The sequence below is a fragment of the Notothenia rossii genome (assembly GCF_949606895.1).
Source record: "Notothenia rossii genome assembly, chromosome: 10".
In the NCBI taxonomy this organism is placed as follows: domain Eukaryota; kingdom Metazoa; phylum Chordata; class Actinopteri; order Perciformes; family Nototheniidae; genus Notothenia; species Notothenia rossii.
This window is the reverse complement of record NC_136908.1, coordinates 28,675,448-28,698,007: the sequence shown is the minus strand read 5'-3', so window position 1 is coordinate 28,698,007 and position 22,560 is coordinate 28,675,448. Positions and strand designations below refer to the sequence as shown.

General features: G+C 37.9%; 1 protein-coding gene across 2 annotated transcripts in view; it reads right to left on the bottom strand.

The window, feature by feature from the left end:
• Positions 1 to 22,560, bottom strand: part of col14a1b (collagen, type XIV, alpha 1b) — a 219,327-nt gene that overhangs the window by 144,073 nt on the left and 52,694 nt on the right. For both annotated transcript variants that reach the window (XM_079654484.1, XM_079654485.1), the window contains exons 6-10: positions 10,053 to 10,211; positions 6,590 to 6,709; positions 4,891 to 5,055; positions 4,498 to 4,659; positions 1,783 to 1,952 (exon numbers count right to left, since the gene is read on the bottom strand). In XM_079654484.1, the coding sequence (XP_079510610.1) occupies positions 1,783 to 1,952; positions 4,498 to 4,659; positions 4,891 to 5,055; positions 6,590 to 6,709; positions 10,053 to 10,211 (776 nt within the window). The remainder of the gene's footprint in view (positions 1 to 1,782; positions 1,953 to 4,497; positions 4,660 to 4,890; positions 5,056 to 6,589; positions 6,710 to 10,052; positions 10,212 to 22,560) is intronic.

Below are 22,560 nucleotides of genomic sequence, written 5' to 3'. Positions count from 1 at the left end.
AGTATTCGTTTTGGCCTTTCTAAAATGTTTCAGTCTGTCAGCAAGCTAGTTTTTTTGCCATGATTATTGCTGTTAATTATTTCAGCTACATCTCTGATATTTAACAAATACTTTAATTAGCTCTGGTTCTGCAACCCTTTGGAAGACAGCAGCATTACAGTATGTACATCACAAATCATTGAATTATCCAAAAATGTGGTGTTTACTGGGGAACTTCATGTTGCTGTAGGCATTCGGCTCGTCTCCAAAGAGATTTAAATTGAGTGTAACTAGATCAGATAAGCTTTGATGAAACCTCAGTGTTCCTTGTGGGGAGACCGGGGCCATTCCAGCTGCACGTTATAATCCACATCAAAGGGAAAGTGGATACAAATGAGAGGGAACTGTATAAGCATAAATATCAACTCAGAAAGCTACAGCGATGCGTATTTGCAGTTATACAGGTAGGAAAACATCCAACAACTTTTAAATCAATTTACCGCACAGGTTGTCAGGTTCCTACAGACAGACGACACTCAGACAGTTTATTAGGTACACCTATAGCTTAAATGATTGTACTCTGAGATCGATTCACACAGCATTATTACCACCGTCAGACTTAATGTGGTTTAGAAATAAAAACCTCTAATCTTGATGGGCTGATTTGGACTGGATAATCTAAGTCTGTATTTTACCAACACTATTCCCCTGATATGATGACAAGGCTTTGAGTGAAAGCTTTAAAAGGCAAAGAGAAAACCACAAACTTTGCAAAGAAACAAAAAAAAAATCTGAGATGCCAATCGATATGGGACTTTCACTAATTACACAATTCACTAGATTCTGATTGTTCAATAACAGCATTCTATGGTCTGTTATTTAATTATAGTAGGCTCATGCTACAGATAAAAGATGAACACAGTTCTGATATTTTTGTTTATTTTAGCCAAGCAATAAAATAGATTTTTCATCAATATCCTTTGTCAAATGTCTTCTTTATTTAGTATTCTATAAACTGGATAATTTACAGCAAACAAGTCATTATTGAGAAATTAAGGATTAAGTCATCCGCTTGCCATACCTGAAATGACCGCTGTGTTTGGTGAAATAATCATTTCTGTGAGAATTTCTTCTGACAAATGACCGTCATGGCAGATCGCAGACAACCTCAATAATTATGACAAATGATGCATTTCTAAAGAGAGCTGATTCTGGTATTTAGCCTGACCTCATTTATATAAACAGGGTGTAAACAAATGTAACCTGTCTGCATCACATATTGGATCAAAGCTGCAGGGGGTTCTGGAACACTTTCTGGTAGCAGAATAAAGTTTTGAAATGTTGGTGGGCATGGTGTAAAGAACCTGTAGAATTGTTACTTTTCACCTAAAAACCTATTGAAGTAAATCCTTACACACTTAGCTGAGCAGACTCTATTAAAGTCCTGTCACTACATCAGTAATTAAGCATTTTTGTTATCGTCTGCTGGGAATACAGAAACAAAGTTACACCAATTAAGAGACTGTAAGGAAACCCACTCTCATATTTGACGAGAAGCAAGGGACTCAGATCTACCACATAGTAACCAGAGAGTTGTAAAACAACTCCAATGAAACTTAAATTCTTCTTGCATTGACAGGATCCCTGTGGCAAAAAAAAACAACTTCTATCAGCAACCAAGTGCAAGAAGTATGAGTATCACAGGAGTTAGTGCAAGAATACATGTAAACTGTAGTGATCATATAAGAGAATGTATATAGATTTAAAAAGTATATAGATTTAAAAAGTAAATATTGCAGGTACTTTTTCTTCCGGCTGTCCTCCACTGGCTGGGTAGTAGACCACGCGGTATTTCTCCACCTGGCCCGACGCGTGCGTCCATCTCACCCGGAAGGTGCGGGCAGTGATCTCTGATGTCACCAGGTCGCGGGGCGGCTCCATAGAGGTGGGTTGGGGGTCAGGTTCTCTTCCCACTGGAGAACAAGCAGAGGAAAAAAAAGGAAACATCTATTTCATGTTGGATTTAATCTCAAATCTTGAAATACTTAACGGACAAAAAAAACAAAGAGTGGGATTATATCGAACAAATGGAATAATATTAATATTAATAATTGTAATAATATAGTATAGTTTGGTATATCGTGCATTCGACAGTTATTTGAAATGTATTATTATTGTTATCATTATTATTAATGTTCATGTTTTTATAGTTATTTATATATTGTATTTTATTTATTTATTTTATTTGTCCACATGGGAAGATTTGGTATGCAATTTAAAGATAAGGTATTCATTGTGACAGTTATCTTTTTTCCTCTTATTTATTTGTATCTCGTCTGTTCTTCATTAAAAAGAAACAAACAAACTAGAGGAAAATAAATGGATCCCCTGCTGATTGTGTTAGTTTGCCCACTTACAAAGAAATTAACAGTCTGTAATTGTAATGGTAGGTTTATATTAACAGTGAGAGTAAGAATATCAAAAAGAAAATCTAGAAATTGACATCATATAAAAGATTCAAATCTATTTGCATTGAACTGTGGGAAAGAAGTATTTGATGCCCTTGCAGAACATGTGTTAGTACTTGGTGGAGAAACCCTTGTTGGACAGACAGAGGTCAGACGCTTCTTGTAGTTGGTCTCCAGGTCTGTGCACATCTCAGGAAGGATGTTGGTCCACTCCTCTCTGAAGATCCTCTCCAAATCCTTCAGGTTTTGAAGCTGGTGCTTGACATCGGGAAGCTTCAGCTCCCTCCACAGATTTTCTATGTGATTAAGTTCCGGAGACTGGCTAGGCCCCTCCATCACCTGAATGTGCTTCTTCTTAAGCCACTCCTGTGTTGCCTTGGCCGTATGTTCAGGGTCATTGTCCTGCTGGAAGCTCCCTCCGTGACCCATTTTCAGAGTCCTGGCTGAGGGAAGGAGGCTATCGACTAAGATTGTTTAACGGTACATTGCCCCGTACATCCTCGATGAAGTGAAGTCCTCCTGTCCCCTTAGAAGAGAAACACCCCCAAAGCATAATGATCCATTATGGTGCAGTGTTTTACCAGTAGTTTTCTTGGGTCTGTGGTCCCAGCTGCCTTGAGATCATTAACAAGTTCCTCCCGTGTAGTCCTTGGCTGATACCTCACCTTTCTCATGATCATCAATACCCCACGGGGCCAGATCTTGTGTGGAACCCCGGAAAGAGGGCCATTATTTGTTGATTGCCCATTTTTTTCCCCATCGATTTTCAAACAATGGCACCAACAGTTGTCTCCTTCTCAGCAAGCTGCTTTCTGATGGTCTTGTAGCCAATCCCAGCCTTGTGCAGGTCTACAATCTTCTCTCTGAGGTAGGGATGCCAGAAACTGACCATGATCAAAATCGAAAATTGGACAGCCCTGGCGAATAATAATTGATTATTCGACGCCCGCCGCCTACCCCCCCCCCCCCCCCCCCGCGGGAGAGAAAAAAAAGGGGGGGGGGGGGCCTGCGCTACTGACTTCCTCCAAGTTTACAGTAAAACAAACTGGTGGTGTGTCCAATGGCCATTTACAATTATTAATAATATTACTATTATTAGCATTAGTCTATATTTTGGTTGAAACTAAGCCAGAAAAAAACCAAAACATAAATAATAATAAAAAAATATATAAATAAAATCGAATTTTAAAAATAATTTTCGATTATGGAGACTGTAACGAATATTCGAATAATCGAATATTATTTTATTATTGCTGGCATCCCTACTCTGAGGTACTTAGACAGCTCTATAGTCTTGCCCATGGTGGAGAGGTTAGAATCTGATTGATTGATTCTGTGGACAGGTGTCTTTTATACAGGTACTACTTTCTTAAAGGAAGAGGACTTATGTAACCGTCTGTGGGAGCCAGAATACTTGTTGGTAGCAAGGGGATCAAATACTAATTTCCCACAGTTAAATGAAAATACATTTTTAACTTTTATATAATGTCAATTTCTGTATTTTATTTTTGATATTCTTAGTCTCACTGCTAAAATAAACCTATCTTTAAAATTATAGACTGTTCATTTCTTTGTAAGTGGGCAAACTTACAAAATCTGCAAGGGATCAAATACTTATTTCCTCCACTGTATATACATACAATATGTACCATGTATCTCGTTTTTGTTTGTTTTGAAATGAAGAACATATATATATATATATATATATATACACATGTATATATGTATTGAATATTGAATTTTTATATATATATATATGTACATATTAAGATGAATCTAAAAATATCCAGTTGTATATGCAATCTTCTACACTTTTAGCAGAAGAGGAAAATGAGACTGTGAAAACATGACCAGCTGTTTGAGCAGCATGTATGTGTATATATGGCGCTTGGTGAATGTCCTGACTTAGTAGATATTTCTACAATATATTAGACAGGGATTTGTTTTGTATTGTTTAGGGATCTCCTGTAGTTATAATTATAACTAACGGAATAAAGTGAGTGAGCGCAGTGCAGCTGCCTGCCGCATCATGTGACTCGGCTGATCAGACCTTTGAGCGTCTTGTCCAGCACATCCACTCGGTCGCACACCGTCTTGGTGAGGCCCTCCACGATGTCGCTCATCACGCTGAAGTCCGCCACATTGTAGACGTGAGTTTCCTCAGGAGGAGAGGCGATGGCCTTCAGCTCGTTCTCATCAGCGTTCTTCACACCTGGAGAGAGACGAGGAGACAAAAAGAAAGAGAGACAGTGACAGTGATCAGATGGTTATATTAAAGAGGTATCCAAGGAAAAGGTCAAAGAATATGTAGTTTATGATTAGTGGTGTGAAGTAACTGTACCTAAGTACCATTTTTTTAGCATCATGTCTTGATAAATGTTTACTGTATTCTCAAAAAGTCATGTCAATGTGTATTATTAGTCTCAGTATTAGTGGAGCATACCAATGGCAAACAGTTCTATCCCAGCCTCTCTCAGGCTCTGTGCAGGGGGGATCACATCATCCTGGGACTTCCCGTCGGTGATGAGGATTCCTATCTTGGGAACACCGGGCCTGGATCCAGACTCGGGTTTGAAGCTGTTCTCCAGGATGAAGGTCAGAGCCAGACCTGGTTAGAGAAGAGAGGATACATTCAATACAGTAAGACACAGACACTAGCCAAGTCATAAAATACAATACAAGGAAAAGGAGAATGTTCATCCTGACAGCATTAAAAAAACTCTTTCAAAATTAAACTTCATTCAAAGATTTTATTTCCATCTTGTTAAATCTTCTAAGCTGAGTTATATTAAAATTATGTCAAAAAAAGGAAAGCCATTAAAGCAGCCCAGCATTTTTCCAATACTTGTTCTGACATGCTATGATCCAGATTTTTTTCAAAGTGACATCTACTGTTAAAATAAAAATCAGAGCCACTTATAATGCTTTTTACAGAATACTTGTGATAGTGAGGTAATCCCTGGCTGACAGTATGATTGCTTCCTGCTCCCCACTGCAGCACAGTGAGATGATGTACGATGTCTTGGCTAACAGACTTAATGACCATGATGGTTTAAAGTGTTATTAAGAGCTCGATAAGGGTCAAGTTTAATGAGCGTGTTAACATAATTAGCAGCTAAGTTCTGCTGAGTCCATTAATGACAATATTGATCGTTTATGTTTGAGCCCTGCAGGGTGCTTGAACATTACTTCAGCTTGTTGACCGACCATTACACACTCCGAAGAAGTAACTCTGGCAGTTGTTTTTTTGTCAAAACAAAGTTTTATGTTGCATCATACCATCTCCACTTAACTGATTTTAGTTGTGTTCTTTGTACTCACAAGCAGCCAATTAGGAACCATGTACTGTTTTACTTTTGATAAACAATGGTTAAAGTAATGTTTAATAAAAAATGGCAGGGTTTTTGTCAGGCTCAAATATCGAATATCCTTGAGAATAAAGAATATGTGTTGTGTTTTGAAACAACACAAGAAATGTAAGGACGTCACCTGAGCGTTGACTTTGACAAATTGAATATACTAAGAGTAATCAAAAGTGAAAATAACCGTTAATTTTCAATAATATTTTTGAATATGCTCAATTGTGTTGTAATGCTGTTAAAATTCATTTTCATTATATCTTTGCCAGAATGTTACCGTTTTCAGCTTAGTGACAGAGCATTTTTCACATGATTCAATGGGATACATAAACATTCCCAAACTGTAAATTACCATAATTTATTTACATTTAACTTAACTTTAATACATTTTGAGATGAAGTTGTTCATTTTGTATTTCTAACAGGGATACTGTAAATTTACTGTTGATTATATGATGATAGTTTTAAAGAAAACATGGATATTAAACCAAAAACAAGCCATATGTTAATAATACATTTATTTTCATACTTCTTGAATATGAATGACGCTGCTGTAATGATGTGTGTGTTCACCACGACTAAACTACATTGACCTTCTGACTCTGCTTTAATCAGACCGGGCACAGGTCAAACACTTAAAAGACTAAATGAACTGCACTGAAGTGATTTAAATAAAGCTGAATAATAGTATTGGCTTTAGTCCAAGTCAACCTCTTAAGTGTTATCTGCAAACTATGAAGAGTATGAAGACCTTTATCAGGTTTTGGATGTCAGCATACTGTACCTGTCAGTGTGTTCCCTCCTTTATATGGCAGGTTCTTCACAGCATCGATCACAGAAGCTTTGGTGGTGTGAGTGTTAAGGTGCCACTCGATCCTGGGGTCTCCACTGTACTGAGCCAGGCCTGCAGGCAGGCAGGCAGGCAAGCGGGGACACACACACACACACACACACACACACACACACACACACACACACACACACACACACACACACACACACACACACACACACACACACACACACACACACACACACACACACACACACACACACACACACACACACACACACACACACACACACACACACACACACACACACACACACACACACACACACACACACACACACACACAAACATATTTTTGATTGGATAAATCGATTGTGAGTTATGAGCATTTCTTTCTAAATCCCGCCTTTTGCAAATAAGTTTTGATCAAAAGCGACCATGTTTTTTTATTGATCTTGCTCATTGCTAAGAATAATGTGCATGAATCTCTCCTGATGCAGTATGCCATATTTGGTTTAGATAAATCGTAATGCAATTCTGACTAAGTCATTTCACTGTTTTTCACATTATGCTAATTTGCAAACATTCTACGTAGGTTGACCTTAGTGATGATCCAATTGTATTCACCTGAAAATACGCTCAATGTCAAGTCAATAAGACCTACAGTAGGGGAAAAGGTATGGAGCTATTTCAGGGTCATAAGTTTTGATCATTCAAAAAAAATGCTATTTATTTGAAAGTTCAAGTTTTTATCCTGAACTTTGAAAAATACTATAATGTATTCAAAATAAAAATAAGTATTTGAAATCATTTTTCAGGTTGAATATTATTTTTGATTCAGTTCAGCAATTTCTTTTGAATAAAATATTTATTTTCAGATTTTCACTTTTATACATATTTTGTTATTTTGAATTTTTTTTCAGTTGCAGATTTTTCGTTTTCAGATTCAAAACAATTATTTTTTCAGTTTCAAATCTTGTTTTTTCAGGTTTCACATTGCTTTTCACCTTCAGATCGTTTTTCACTTTCAGATCTTTTTTTTTCGCTTTCAGACTTTTGGCCGTGATGTTGGGTGGGGGGGCGGGGCTTAGAAAAGAGTAGTTTGGCATCCTGAGTGGCAGGCCTCCCTCTGTAACGTTGCCTTCAAGGATATTAGGTAGCGCGAGAAATATAACTCAATACTTTCTATACACAATACTCCCGTGATTGGTGGTAAACTGATACCAGCGTCAAAGTTCCTTTAAGCGAGCTGTTGAGCATCGTAATTGGAAACAATCAAGGTGTAAGAGCAATAAACTGTGCTAGAATGTGAAATTATTACGTATCCGCAATCAAGCATTGTCCTTCCCCACTTCCACATCGTCCTTCCCCACTTCCACATCGCTCCATGAACGCAGCATAGTATTGGCTTGGTTTTTGCGATCAGAATCAGAATCAGATTACCTTTATTAGTCCCACAGGGGATACATTTACATTGTTACAGCAGAGAAGAGCCAAAGACAGCTTAATGCTACCTAAAGCATGCATGAAAAAAGTATTAAAGATTAAAAAAAGAAATTATATATTTTTTTAAAGTTACACATTTTACACAATACACACCCTGTAACAGTTATACGGATTTAGCAGCACAGTTTTTAACGGCATATATATATTGCACATATTGCAAATATTGCACATAGTTGGTATTTACCAACAAGAGGTGTCATAGTCTGAGTTGTTTTGTGCGGGGTCTAGGGGCTGTGCTGGTTGTATAGTCTGACACGATCTGATACGTAATTTCACATTCTAGCACAGTTTATTGCTCTTATACCTTGATTGTTGCCAATTACGATGCTCAACAGCTCGATTAACGGAACTTTGACGCTGGTATCAGTTTACCACCAATCACAGGAGTATTGTGTGTAGAAAGTATTGAGTTATATTTCTCGCGCTACCTAACATCCTTGAAGGCAACATGACAGAGGGAGGCCTGCCACTCAGGATGCCAAACTACTCTTTGCTAAGCCCCGCCCCCCCACGCAACATCAGGGCCAAAAGTCTGAAAGCGAAAAAAAAGATCTGAAAGCGGAAAAAAAGGTCTGAAAGTGAAAAACGATCTGAAGGTGAAAAGCCATCTGAAACCTGAAAAAACAAGATTTGAAACTGAAAAAGTTATTGTTTTGAATCCGAAAACGAAAAGTCTGCAACTGAGAAAAATAGGAATTCAAATATCAAAATATGTATAAAAGTGAAATCTGAAAATAAATATTTTATTCAAAAAAATTGCTGAACTGAATCAAAAATAATATTCAACCTGAAAAATGATTTGAATATTTTTTTATTTTGAATACATCATAGTATTTTCCAAAGTTCAGGATAAAAACTTGAACTTTCAAATAAATTGCATTTTTTTGAATGATCAAAACTTATGACCCTGAAATAGCTCCATAAAAAGGTATGTGGTTTTTTAAAACTTGTTTTCAATATGGGGCGCTAAAAGAGCATAGCCGCTTTCACACCAAGTGCTTTGCCGTACTTAGTGCCCATGGAACTAAGTACAGATCGTGTTCACACCGGAATAAGTTCCCTGAGGGAAGATTACACAAATGAGCCGCTGACGTCACTTCGTCTTCTTCTGCTTTGGTTTTACTGGCAGGCCCCAAACCACTTCACGGCGTATACTGCCACCCGAAGTCACCATGCGGAAGTCCCCGGAGTTGGGGACTGGCTTCAGTAGAAGCTGCTGGGACTCCCAGCAGCTTCTACTGAAGCCTTCCGAGTAAATCGACAGAACGCCGACACCTCCTCATCACTCCACCGCTCCCATGTTTTCTTTTGTGTTGCCATAAGTTATTCTCTCTGTTGGTGCGCGGGGCTAATGCTAATGCTAATAATGCTAATGCCAGCAAATACAATGGCGGCTTCACAAAACTTTTCAGAGTTTTACGTGGGGGGGTTTGCAATTCGCCCAGCCAATCGAAATTGGTACTTTTTTCTCCCCAGGATAGTACCACCTCTCTAGCAGGCCCTACAAATGGGGGTAAAAGTTCCCGGCACTAAGTACTCTTTGTGGTGTGAACACAAAATAAGGGGTACTAACGGAACTAAACGGGAAAAGTACGGGGAAAAGTACTCCGGTGTGAACGCGCCACACGCTAGCCAAATCAAAGTGCTGGTCCCACATTTTTCGCCATTCCTGATGCCCCTACCAATTTTTGTGAGTTTTAAGTGGTGCTAAGCCCCTCAACAAATGTACATGTAAATGGACATTTATAATAGTCTGACAAAAACACGTCCCGATGATGCTTGGACATGGTTTTAGAACTTTCGTACTTGGGCCCTAATAAAATGTGATACAAATAATTGTATACAATAGACTTGTTCAGGCTAAAAATAATTTCCTTTAAATGAAAAAGAAAGCTATAAGTATAGTTGTTTATATAAAATAGTTGAAGCCCAAATAATATCTCTTCACCGATCCTGGTCTTGTCAAACTCCACCGAGAAGGCCTTGACCAGGTTTTCCAGGAAAGTCCTGACCAGCCTGAAGTTGATGCGGCCGATACTCCAGGAGCCGTCCACCAGAATAACAATGTCGGCTATGGCTGGAGTCTTACACATAAACTCCTCTTCAGCTAAAGAGAAACAGACAGAAACACACATTTAACTCATAAAAATGGTCTTGTTCATCATTGGGAATGATGTAAGTAATCATGATGGGTTTCCTGGTGGGGACAGTTGTGGTACAGTTTGGGTTTGCAGGAACATATTGTTTAATTATTCTAAAAAACGAAAAAGGATGTCAAACACATGCACAGCCGCCTACAGCGCACACAAGATGAATCTGCAGTGGTAAAAGTAGGACAACTTGATGTGTAGCTTCTGTCCCGGAGTTTTACAAAGTGTTTCATTAATTCCGATTCAGTCCAACTCAGTATAATTAAACCCCGGAGGAGAGAGGTACTTAATTTTAGCAGATGAAAAATAACAGCCCACTCAGTTGTTTGTCTCTACAGTTTACTGGGTGATAAAACAGAGCAGGCTTTAATGAGGCAACAGCACTTATTTCACTTACAAAAGCCAGTCCGGCCCACAGTGAGCCAAAGGGCAACCAAATTAGGAAACACATTTCTATCAGCCAATTATCTTTCTCACAGAGCTTAGGACACCCCTGTGACTTTGGGTGGAAAACAACGGAATAGTTTAGGGTGCTGAAATGTATTCCCTGTAGACCCAATAATCGGAATTAATTGACTACTGCTGAAATGCACACAAGCGAGAGAAAGAGGACTATGCTGCAAAAGCGCACAAAAAAATATTAAGTTAAATAAAAGTTTAGAAAGTATATACAATTACATAATATTATGAACTCAATTCATAATTGACATAACAACTCAAGTGATGGCTGCTTTGTGACATTGTCATCTCTGTGATTAGCATTCCAGTCAAAACCCCTTCTTTTGCATCAGTCAATTAAAAAATAAATGTATGTAAAGTGCCATAAAAGTTATGCTTGCTGTTCATATGATTTAACGCTTGTTAATCAGAGAAAATAACAATACCTCAAATATATTTGTCTAGGTTCATTCACTAGTGATATGGTAGAACACTCCATAGTTCTAAAACCTGGTAGGATGCCTTGTTTTTTAAGATATATGTTTTTTTTTCAAAACACAATGCCATTATGTGGTGTGTCAAAACCATTTGGTTAGTAGGATGCACCCACATAGTCCTCTCCACATTGCAGGTAAGTGAGGCAGATATTTTAGTATAACTTGTTTTATTTTTATTTTAATAGTGGGCAGTGATAGAGTAGAGGTAATATTTAATCTTTTCAGTAGTCCCACGGGTATGAACTAAGTATTCTGAAGCTACATTTAAAAATGATTCACAAAACCAAACTGCTTTTCTTCTCAGCATTACATTTGCACCAATTTTACATCATTGTCTTGCCATTGTTTTTGCCATTCTTGACCAGTCGGTGGCAAAGAATTCAGAAAAAAATAATGAGTGACAGAGAGCGGTAGTAGTTGAGCAAACTACAGTGTGAATGACAAGAGGGCGATACCAACAAAGCAGTAAATCAGAGCAATAACACTTGTTTCATTACAGGTATGTTTGGGTTCACCAAAACCGTTTGGCAAAGTGTCCGACATAAAATGAATGCAGCCGAAGCACAACATCCAACTTTTTTATGCCACCTTTGCTGACGCCCAGAAACTACCAGATTTTTCCACTTTAGTGTTTTTGTGCCATTGTTGATAAAAAAGTAACTACTTCCTATCTGCTCTTAAGCATCACATACAACATTAAAGCATTACAATCCAACACACAATGAGTGTGAATGCATTGAGAGATACCCTGATGTGAATGTTTAAAAGAAAATGAATGGAGGCGTTGCTATGTGAGAGCCATGAATGCCCAGCAACCCTTCCTGAATAAATGCATTTCACACTGGATTAAGCAAACAATGCTTTGACTAGACATAAAACATAAGCTAAGCCGCTGAATTTCACTGTGTTTTAACTTCTGTGTAAAGTTGACACATACTTGGCCTGGTGCTGCCAGGGTTTGCGCATGTGAGAATTAAACTGTATGTATATCTACACCCTCTGGCACACCATTTTATTTATCCTCCAGATGTATAAGAGAATGTTTCATTCAGGTTGCAGCATGTTTTTAAATATTAGTAGGTGGAGATGAGTGTGTAAGGAGGGATAGCAAGGGCATTCTTCAGCAGTCATTTCATTCACCGTTGACAGGAACTAAGAATTGTATCACTCCTTACAAGTCTCTACAGTGTCGGAATTTAAACCTTCTTCTCGGTCTACCAGAGAAGTCTCAGTGCCGCACTCCAACACGACTATAGTGTGCAGATAAAAGAAGCGACATACAACACTTGCAATTACTTCACTTCTCTGAAAAGAGTGAGCCTTGAGCTTGGTGTTGATTATGGGTTGGTTGTGCACTGAGCGGTATGGAAATGTAGGTTAATTGTAAGGTTGTCAGAGCAATTCACAGACAGCCAAGTAACCTTTTAATTTAAAATGTTGATATATAAGCTTGCTCCTGTGCATTTATCAATACATGTCAGTGGTAAAGTCCCTAAATACGTTTTCTGGCTTTACCGCTGAGATATATTCATGATTCCAACTACAAAAGCAAACATGACCTGTACTTCACAGTGAAGAAGATTGCAGCAATGTAAAGCAATAAATGTGTCAGTTTTGAAGACAGCTGGTTGAAGAGTCTTGATTTGGTAAGACTGTTGGCTCGACTGAGTTGTAATTTACTTGATGCAACTGGAGAGAACAGAAGCTATTGGTGGAAGCAAAAGCACATCACATTCACATTTGTACCTTTGCTTGTTGCGATGCAGAATGATTAAAAAGCGATAATATATTAGTACTATAATGCAACTTTGTTATAAAGTTTTGTTAATAGTTCCTAAAATGTATTCAAAAGAGTATACATGTATATATCTATAGAATATTTATACTGTTTAAAGAAAACGTTTCTAATACACAATGTGAAATACAAAGAATAAGGTACAAGTGTATGTGTGTTCAAAATTCCATTTAGAATTTAGAATTGGGACGCTGCAGAGATATCGCGCCTGAAACGAGTATTTATTTAGTAAAAACATGGCATGATTTGATTTTTTATATAGTTCAAATATTGCAATCATATTATTATCTAAATTAATAACATGCTTATAACATGGATATGAATCTCTTAATAGTGGATCTGGTGAAGAGAAAGGGTTTATAAAGATTTAAGGAAAGAAAGGAGGGACGTTTCAGAGTCAATACAGGAAGTGAAATTGAAGGGCAAAAAAGTGCTTAAGCGAACTAGGTGAAAGACGACTAGGGTCTTTTTAATAGCACGTCTGGGACAATACTTGCACCTGGACAGATGGTGAAAAAAAGAACAGTGAGAGAGATGAGGAAGTGAAATAAAAGCTGTAACAGATGCATATTAATGGGTGTAACTGCACAAGTGAGTGTGCTGTGAATACAAATGTTGTGTTTCTTTCTGCTTGGTTTACTAAGCTTCCCCTTTGGCATTTGTTTTCTTTTATTGCTTATTTTTCTGTGAGTTTGCCATCCTGATTCAATTGCCTTTATATTATCACCAACACTTTTCTGTTTTATTACTTGTTTATGTTGTAATTGCAATGAGTCTCTATTTTAACTGAAGAGCTGCACAAATCAAGGCACAAAAAAGTAAACACGATAATAAAAAGAAGAAAATATAACGAGTTTTGAGAAGAAAAGCGGATAAAAAAACAGAGATAAAAATAGATATAAGTGCAATGGGTGTGGCTGAGAAAGAAAACAATGGCATTGCTTAAAGAAATGATCCTCACAGATTCAGTGTATCTATCCTACATGACATCTGCAAAGAAAAACATGCATTTGTCCCTGGGAAAAAAACAAAATGGGGAGAATAGGGTTGTTAACATAAGCAGAAATAGCAATGGGTAAACAACTTGCAAAGCAAAGAGAGTGACCTAAAAAAAAAAGAATAGACCAGCAGAAAACCCAAAGACGACATCATATTGCCATACTGATTTATGGGAAGTGCTGTGTAGGATTCCAAAGCAATACTCATCAGCAATAACACAAAAGAAAGGTGTAATGTTTAGGGGGAAGGACCAGGATGGGATTAAAGAGGAAACAGAGAAGAGGTTACCAGACGACAATGCAAAAAGACAAATCCACTTTGTTAAAGCATCTCACACTACCTGCAAATCTCTTAATATGCCCCCCTTAAAACAATAAACCAAAGTCGCTGTTGGTCCGATCACAACGGCTGACCATGCTATCAGACCACAGGGGTGAAGTTGTTGGGCATATGGGCACTACCCTACTGCCTACTTTCTTCAAGCAATCTTGCTCCAACCATTCACATCTTTCAATTCTGCTTCTTTTTTTTTTAAATCGTAACCACAAACCTTGAAAGAGAACTGTTGACAAATCAGGTGCAAGGCCTATAGTGGGGGAATCAATGACCACTTCCAATAATACCCCCACTTCCTACACCCCTACTTCCTGCACCCTTACTTCAGCCCCACCTAGGTTCAAACTCTGCGTTCTTTTACTTTTCATCTACAACACCTGTAATGTTTGTTGACTACAGTTGGGGCCCTAATGCGTTGACGACATTTAAACGCCTGACTAAAAAGCTCCTCTATGGAAGTTCCTGCTACAGTAGGACTCTCCAAGATCATATTTTGTCCTGATGACACACACAGACTCACAAGGCAAGATGACTTGGGCTAAATTCCTCATGGCCCTTGTTTGTGTTTATAATTGTAACATCTTGAAACTCACTTTTTTAAAATCAAGAATTCCAATATGTATTTTGTATTTAAGAGTTTAGTATGTGGATCGTGATGACACATCAATTACAATAATTTGGAAAATGTTGTGTGAAAGTATAGGCTAAAGTGACATTCAGATACAATGCAGCAAATGGTTCAATTAAAAACTGGTTTTGGCTAAATACAATTTTAGAAAATGCTTTGTTAACCCGTCTTTGGCTGCAGAAGGCTGTGTTGTTTCTTGTGATAAGAAACGTTCCTGATATGACCTAAAATGTCCTGATCTGAGCCTGTGCGGATCACTGTTCAAGTGTTCATGAGATGTCAAGAGTCTCAGCCATGACTAATGTAAGCAGCATCACAACACTTTACCTGTCTGTCACGCCCCTAATTGCTAATTAGGTACTAATAGTCCTCTGGGGCGACAAGTCTCACAACAGTGGGGTGGAAATGTGGAGGTAGGAATGCAAGGAAGGAAGAGTAAGAGAGAGAGAAAGGGAGGGAGGGAGGGAATGGAAACTTCCAAAGGTAAAGTTTGTTGGCAGATTATTCAACCACATAGCTATTAGCAAAAAGGCCCCTCAGGCAAAGTGTTTATCCACAGGTCAAAAATTCAGAGTGGGAGCAGGTCGGAGGCACCTCCACAGACAGCACGGGTCAAGACTATGAACCTGGATGTGACCCTAGAGGGCAGGGTGTAGTCATTTCTGTGGGCTGACATTCTGATACATATTCATGACTTCGAGCAAGAGGCCCACAGGTAAGAACAGGCTGTGCTCATCCCAGAATCCCAGAGACTAAAGCTGGGGTAGGCAAAATATTCATTGTGTCATTTGAAAAACAATCCTTTAAAAAACCTTTTGCATATTGTAATTCAAATTGTCTAAGGGAAAACTAAACATCTGGATAATTTCTTGGCTCTGATTCGGCTCAGGCTCTAGAAGGTCTAGTGTAAGACTTTGGCAAATCACAGATTATTTAAAGCAAGATTTTTCCTAATTACTATTCAACATGTTTTTGATTTGTGCTTTGCATGTTCTCGTCCCCAGGATGAAAGCCTGAGAAAACGGAGTTACAATCTGCAGGAAAGTTGCCATTCCAGGATTGGCAAGAACTCACGGTGCAAAGCAACCCAAAACATGAATAAAGACGTATTAAAAAGAGGGTCGGAGATTAGCGTTTTGGAGATGTAGGAAAAATGATAAGCCTTCTGTTCAAAGCTGTGGCTAGCCTGTGAGCTAACGTTAGCTTTCCAACTTTACATCTTGCTACAGTTGAGCAGTTAGAAGCAGGAATAACTCCTAACAACATTTACTCTCCAACTTCTTTACTTGCCTTACAGGCCCGAAGGTTTGCAAAACAAACAGGCATCATGATCCCAGTTCCCATATGAATGATGATTGAAATGAATAACAAGTACTTATACAGGTTTCTGTCTGGAGCATGTATAAAGCCCTAGCTTGTCTGGTGGGAAGCGCTGAGGATAGAGGGAAGGGAAGCAGCAGGAGACAATCTGTACTCTCCATTTTTTTTGCATTTTCTTTGCCTTTCAAGATTACAAAAATGTTACCTAAAGATGCCAAAAGGTTATTACAGATTTGTTTTTTCTCAACTTTCCTGTATTGCTTATAGTTTCAACTTTGTCACCTGGGCAAAATCTTCAATTGTGTAATTGTTTCTGGAGAAATATGTTCACTTTTAAGTTCTACAAAAAACAGCAAACCATAAATGAGTATTCACATTCTCTTTTCTGTATCATTAAAAAACATGCTACCTCATACTTCTGATTGCGTGATGCGACACAACCCAATCAACACTGGACATTTCAAAGTCATACTTTTCTAAATTAAAATGCTCCCTTTTTGCAATATTACTTTCAAACAAATGAAGGTTACAAAGAAAACAGATATCAAATGTCTCTGCTCCTCCAAACGTTAAGTTAACAGCTTGAGGCAACAGGGCAGCAGATGCAACTAGAAGGCAGATACCTCAGTGTCAAAGGTGAGCTAGCCACCTTAGGGATGTGTTTGATAGATTTATCTACGCTTGGCTAAGTTAACCACCAGGAGGTAACAAGTTCAGCTGCATCTTATTCAATCTCTCAACAGCAGCTTGTGAAACCAATGTCCAGCTTATGGATTCCACGTAGTCATCCATGTGGAGGGTTTAAAAGGTAGCGGTAAATCCAATGTCACTTCTTGCTTAACACCAAAAGATAGAGTTTATCCTTCAAACACATGGTGTAAAGCATGCTAGTAAGCAAGCAATGTTTGGTCTTTAAATGTAACTTGATGAGCTTCTTAAAAAAAATACTAATATTGATGTGGGTTTAGTTGAACAACATTTTCATCGGCATATATTCTAAAGGGTGAGTAGGTTTAAACAAGGGTGGCACAAATCCGAGAATACTCATGGTAGAAATGTTACATGGAATTAATAGAAATTAAACGGATACAGGTTATTTGCTCAGCATGTTTTTCCCATGATATTTGCAGATAAGACATATTTTCTTCATTTTCCAAATAAACATTTTATTGTAGTGTATTATTATTTGTAGTGCAGTACTTGTAAGCTTGAATATTTACACTGCAAATGTTCTTTAGCAAAATAGTATTAACAATTTAAAAGAATGCAACAACTTTTGAATGTATATATTTTCTTTCATTAATTTGGAATGAGGTTTACAGAAAGGTTCAGAGTTATGGTTAGGGTTATGTATTTGTATCTCTTTTTGTCATATAAAGGTTAATATTATTAAGGCTTTTACTTTGAGCAAATTGTGGGTCTTGTAATTGCAGCTTGGTGGCAATTCCAAGGCTTTCTACCCTCCGACATAATAAGAAAAAGGACTGCAACTCCCGACTCCTCAAGCCAATAACAGCAAGCACCTTATTTTTCTCTGAAACATCAAAGAGCAGCAAGCTGGTTAGGATGCAGCTGCAGATTCCTGAGCCGTGGATGAACATTATAATCTCAAGAGTCTTCTGTCAAACACAAATTCTCAAAGTGTCTGTTTTAGCTCAGTTTAAAATATGGTGGCCCAAAGATGTATCACATTGAACATTTTAAGGAAATGTGTCTGAAAACAGACAAAAAGCTTCATTCGTACGTGATACTAACAGTCCCATTACAAGATTTAACTGATCAAAAGACAATGCAACATTGACTATTGAGAAGGTTTCCCTAAAGAAAAGATTGTAGATGTCACAGAGCTTTGAGAAGCATGTTTGTTATTAAAGGGCATCAGCTTTTGGGAAAGTAACCAGATTAGAATTAGGAGAATTAGGAGAGTAACAAGATTTACAAGCACATGGTTCTTCCGGAAATGAGTTAAGATTCTAGCATTTTCCTGATTGACCGTGTGTTTAGTTAAATGCCTCAAATAAAATCTGTAGTTAACACGAGTTTAAGACATTTTCACGTTTTGATCTACGACAAAATACGTCAGAAAATAGCCCACTTGTGAATGTCTAGAACTTCTATGCGTCATTAAAACTGCTTTTGCTAACAAGTGGCTGAATTAGAATACTTTACGTTATCCGAGGAACACGAGTCCTTTTTCATCTTGGCGGTGGTGATAAATAGCTTAATGTTAGCTTTTTACTTCTTGTGATTGCATTTACGCTTCAAAAATTATACAAATGATTTGTTTGTTATGTTCAGATTATCCTGCTGAACAAAACCGGCAGGAGTCATAAACTTGTTTTTGCTTAAGATCTTCTGCATTATTACAGAATGCAATGGAAAAGTCTACTTTTTTCAAGGGAGCTGCTGCGATACTAACTCTTTGGTTGGCATAACAAAATATTTCTCACTGCACTCTATTGGCATCCACTGAGAAGCCTTGAGGATGGCTCACAGTTGCAAATTGCACCAATGAAGGTTCTCATGGCTTGAGCGTTCCTGCTCAGCTCCCGGGTGTGAGAATGTCAAACAATATAAATGTGAAGCAGGTTGGAGCAGTAACGAAACGCGCCCAGCACAAAGACCATCCCTGCAAAAATAAAGGTTACAGCTACAGTAAGGTGGTGAATCCACTGACATATGCAAAATGTGCAGAAACAAAGTGTGGCCATGCTACAGATCAACACTAGTTCCTTTGTACAGTCAACAGTATCAGGCCAGATAAATATATGTATCATACAAATCTCCATACAAATAAACCCCTTTATTTTTTTTGAGCCACTAGTGCTTTTGGAAAGGAAGTCTGCAGCTGCTCTAGTGCAACACGCAGAAATTATCTGCCTGGATGATCCTCAGTTACACGCTAACAGTCATTACTGACATCATACATCTGGTCAGGCAAGCTTGAGAATCATAACTCATCTCATTTTGATCTAGTAGTAAGAAATAAATGACTCCAGAGTGAAGAAGAAGAGGTTTTTCTTCGGTCAGCATCACAGATGACTGTTGAGTCTCTGAGGAATGGTTGAATTTTCCTTTGAAATGTAATGTATTTTAAGATGGGAGCCATATTAGTACTCCCATTTGTGTTCATTAGCATGTAAACATTCCTTTATTTTCAGCTCAGTATGTCTCAAAGGCATTTAGAAAGTTTCAACTGTCTGTGCTTCTGCTCTGCTGCTGTGGGATCTTTACTGCTATTCCCATTTACTGATGCTATTACCATCAAACGTCTCAGCCAGAGGACTGCAATTGAAAAAGTAGGCTTTCAGGTTTCAGGTTGTTAAATCTAACAGGACAGTAAATCATTCATATGTAAAGCAAGTGAGCGAAGGAGTAAATACACCTTCATTTACTGTAATTTTCAGCATGGAATCCATTACTCACCGTACGCATTCAACTCAACATTATATCATTACTCAGTAAAAGGTCCCCTTTACTTTCCTGAAAGGCGCAAACTTATTGCTGGAGAAGAGAGCAATGAAGATCAATTTTCCAGACTTCTTACTTTTCAAAAATAAATGTAATTTACTCAAAATACATTATTATGGTATTCATATTAAAAGGTGCTTTTATCCAACAGCATCCATGAGAGTACTAGTTAATTGTTATCTGGCTGTTTGTTAGATCTAATTATTACAGGGAATAGTTGAATACTCAATTACAGTTGTTCAATGTGGTCACTCGGCGGTCTGCTCTTTTTCAATAAAAGACTATCGCTGATTGGTTTCTTTAAAAAGAAAAGGGAGCAAAAAAAGAGAAGAAGGAGAGTTGGTAAAAGATTATCCCATAATAGTGTTTGCCTTTCAACTAACACACGTTGTATAAATTGTTGTCCATTACATGAGTAACATAACAAAATTCCATAGAGTATCGAAAACCTAGAAACCACATACAGTATAGCCATATTAATAACTTCTGACATTAACTACAGACAGTAAATGTCACAGCTGGGTGGTCACAGTGTAATCCGTGTGGATTGGTGTTGCAATGAGACAATTATGCACAAATTGTTTTACAGGAGAAAGCTCTAAATGAATTCATAATGACCCAGGAACTGCTCAGTATGACAGGGGAGAAATCTTTCTTGTCCCATTAAACATTGAGAACGGTAGTCGAGCAGCAGGGTCACCGCCATGAAGAAGAGCAGTGATTTTGACACCTGCAGAGATGAAAAAGTAACTTTTCCTCTTCTTCATTAGTTCAAACACTTCTGGGAAAATTGTCTCTCTCAGCCAACATATCAATATAATAGCAGGCATTACACACCACGGGAAACTAATCATTTATTGTAGAACAGTGCATTCTTTACAAGTTGTTTCATAAAGCCAACCAAAGAGAATACATTACTTTCCTATGTCCTGCAGTATGTTTAGAAAAGTGAATCTTGTAATATACTCTTAGCACTTGTAGCAAAGTGCTTTGTACCTCAGAGGAAGAAAAAGAGTTGCCCTAACTGAAAGTAAAAGATCATCTAGAGAAAAGACTACTCCTGCCTGCAGTTTGCTGGATGGTGTTGACTGATGGACTGGAGTGTTGGCAGAAATACAACAGGGATGAATGTATAACAACAAAGACGAGAAAAGAAAGAAGACGGCTCTCTTTATCTTTAAACTCAAGACCTTCCAAACTGTTCAGCCGCAGATCTTTAATCCATGTGACAAAATGTGATTGAAAGGCTTTGTTATGTCAGCCTTGAAGGCAAACTGTATTTCACAAAGAAAAACAACATGTCAATAGTAATGATGCATGCCATGGACCTGCAAACATTTAGTTTCACTTGTCATCGGAAATAAGGTATTAGAAAATGCACTCTACAAAGAAAACAACCTAAGTCCAAGCCTCACTTTGGGTAAGCCCAGTTTGAAATGCTTCTTTATTTGAATCACCAGCTGCAACACTTTTTTACTCAAGAAAATATTTATATTTTGCAGTACTTCAGACAATAAACCATTACAAATTCCAAGCAAATCAATGAATGGGTTGAATCTGAGACCCTCCCACAGAAAATATGTTTTGTTGATTAAAGCTGCTTACACCATTTCTGCAAGCGAAGGGTAAGCACTTTTATATCTAAATGTAAGTTTCTATGTAGCCTTTAAAACACATCTTCAAATGTACTGTATTGCTGCAAACATATTTTTACGTTAAATTCACATTAATGTAGTCATGGCTAAACATTATGTTTCTAGTTACCTGTCGTTACCACACCTTTTTTCTCCTCGGTGTATGTGAAATAAATTCATCCTGACCAATAAACCTGCATTGACACATAAAGCCAGTGCTCTTATTACAACTACAATTGTTCTCACATAAAATGCAAAATAATGCTGCTACGCTATTTTAATACTATTTGTTTAATTATTCACATAAACTAAACATCCGGCCTATTTGAATTTCAAAAGCATTTACATAGAGTGCAAAAACTGGTCAAAAAATAATAATTCTGCATTCAATATAGGTTTCACCAAATATTTGAATCCGCCCATGACATAAAGCAAAATATATCAATTACCGTATTCTGGCTGGAAAGATTTATTTGCAGTGTGTTGTTTCACTTTGAAAACCATTCTCAGCCGAACAAGGTGAGCTAATTATGACCCTCTGTCTGCAGATTATGTTCAAAAGAGGGGGGTGGTGGTGTAGCTTTTTCAGAAGGTGATATTAAACATGCCCCACTGTGTCACACGTCGTGCAAGTGACGACACACCTGTCACCATGTTCTGCTGCCAGTTGTTGACATTACTTCCACAGGGACAACGCCACCTCTAGGGATTTTGACATAGAGCTGCGAAGACACACTGACTGTGTGAGTGTATGTGTATGTGTATGTGTATGTGTATGTGTATGTATGTGTGTATGTATGTATGTATGTATGTATGTATGCGTGTGTGTGTGTGTGTATAGTATGTGAATGTTGGAGAACGAGGAAGAGAGGGGAGAAATAGACGCCTGAATGTTCTTAAACGAGCGAAAGCTTTCATTGTCATAGGTCAAATATGGTAATCCTACACACCTGTGAAGTCCAGTTGCTGCTTTTTGCGCAGTTGGTACGCTATCACAAAATATTTCCATAGACAGACAGGCAGACAGGAATATAAACAGCTGGCAAAAAGATCCTAAAACCTGCTCTTTGGGTGTTCCTGCTACAGTCGGTGTCTTCATTTGTATATTTTGCTATGATGACACAGAAAGATTCACAAGCTGAAAACAAACATCAACAACAAAAAGGAAATGACATGCCTCATTTGTTA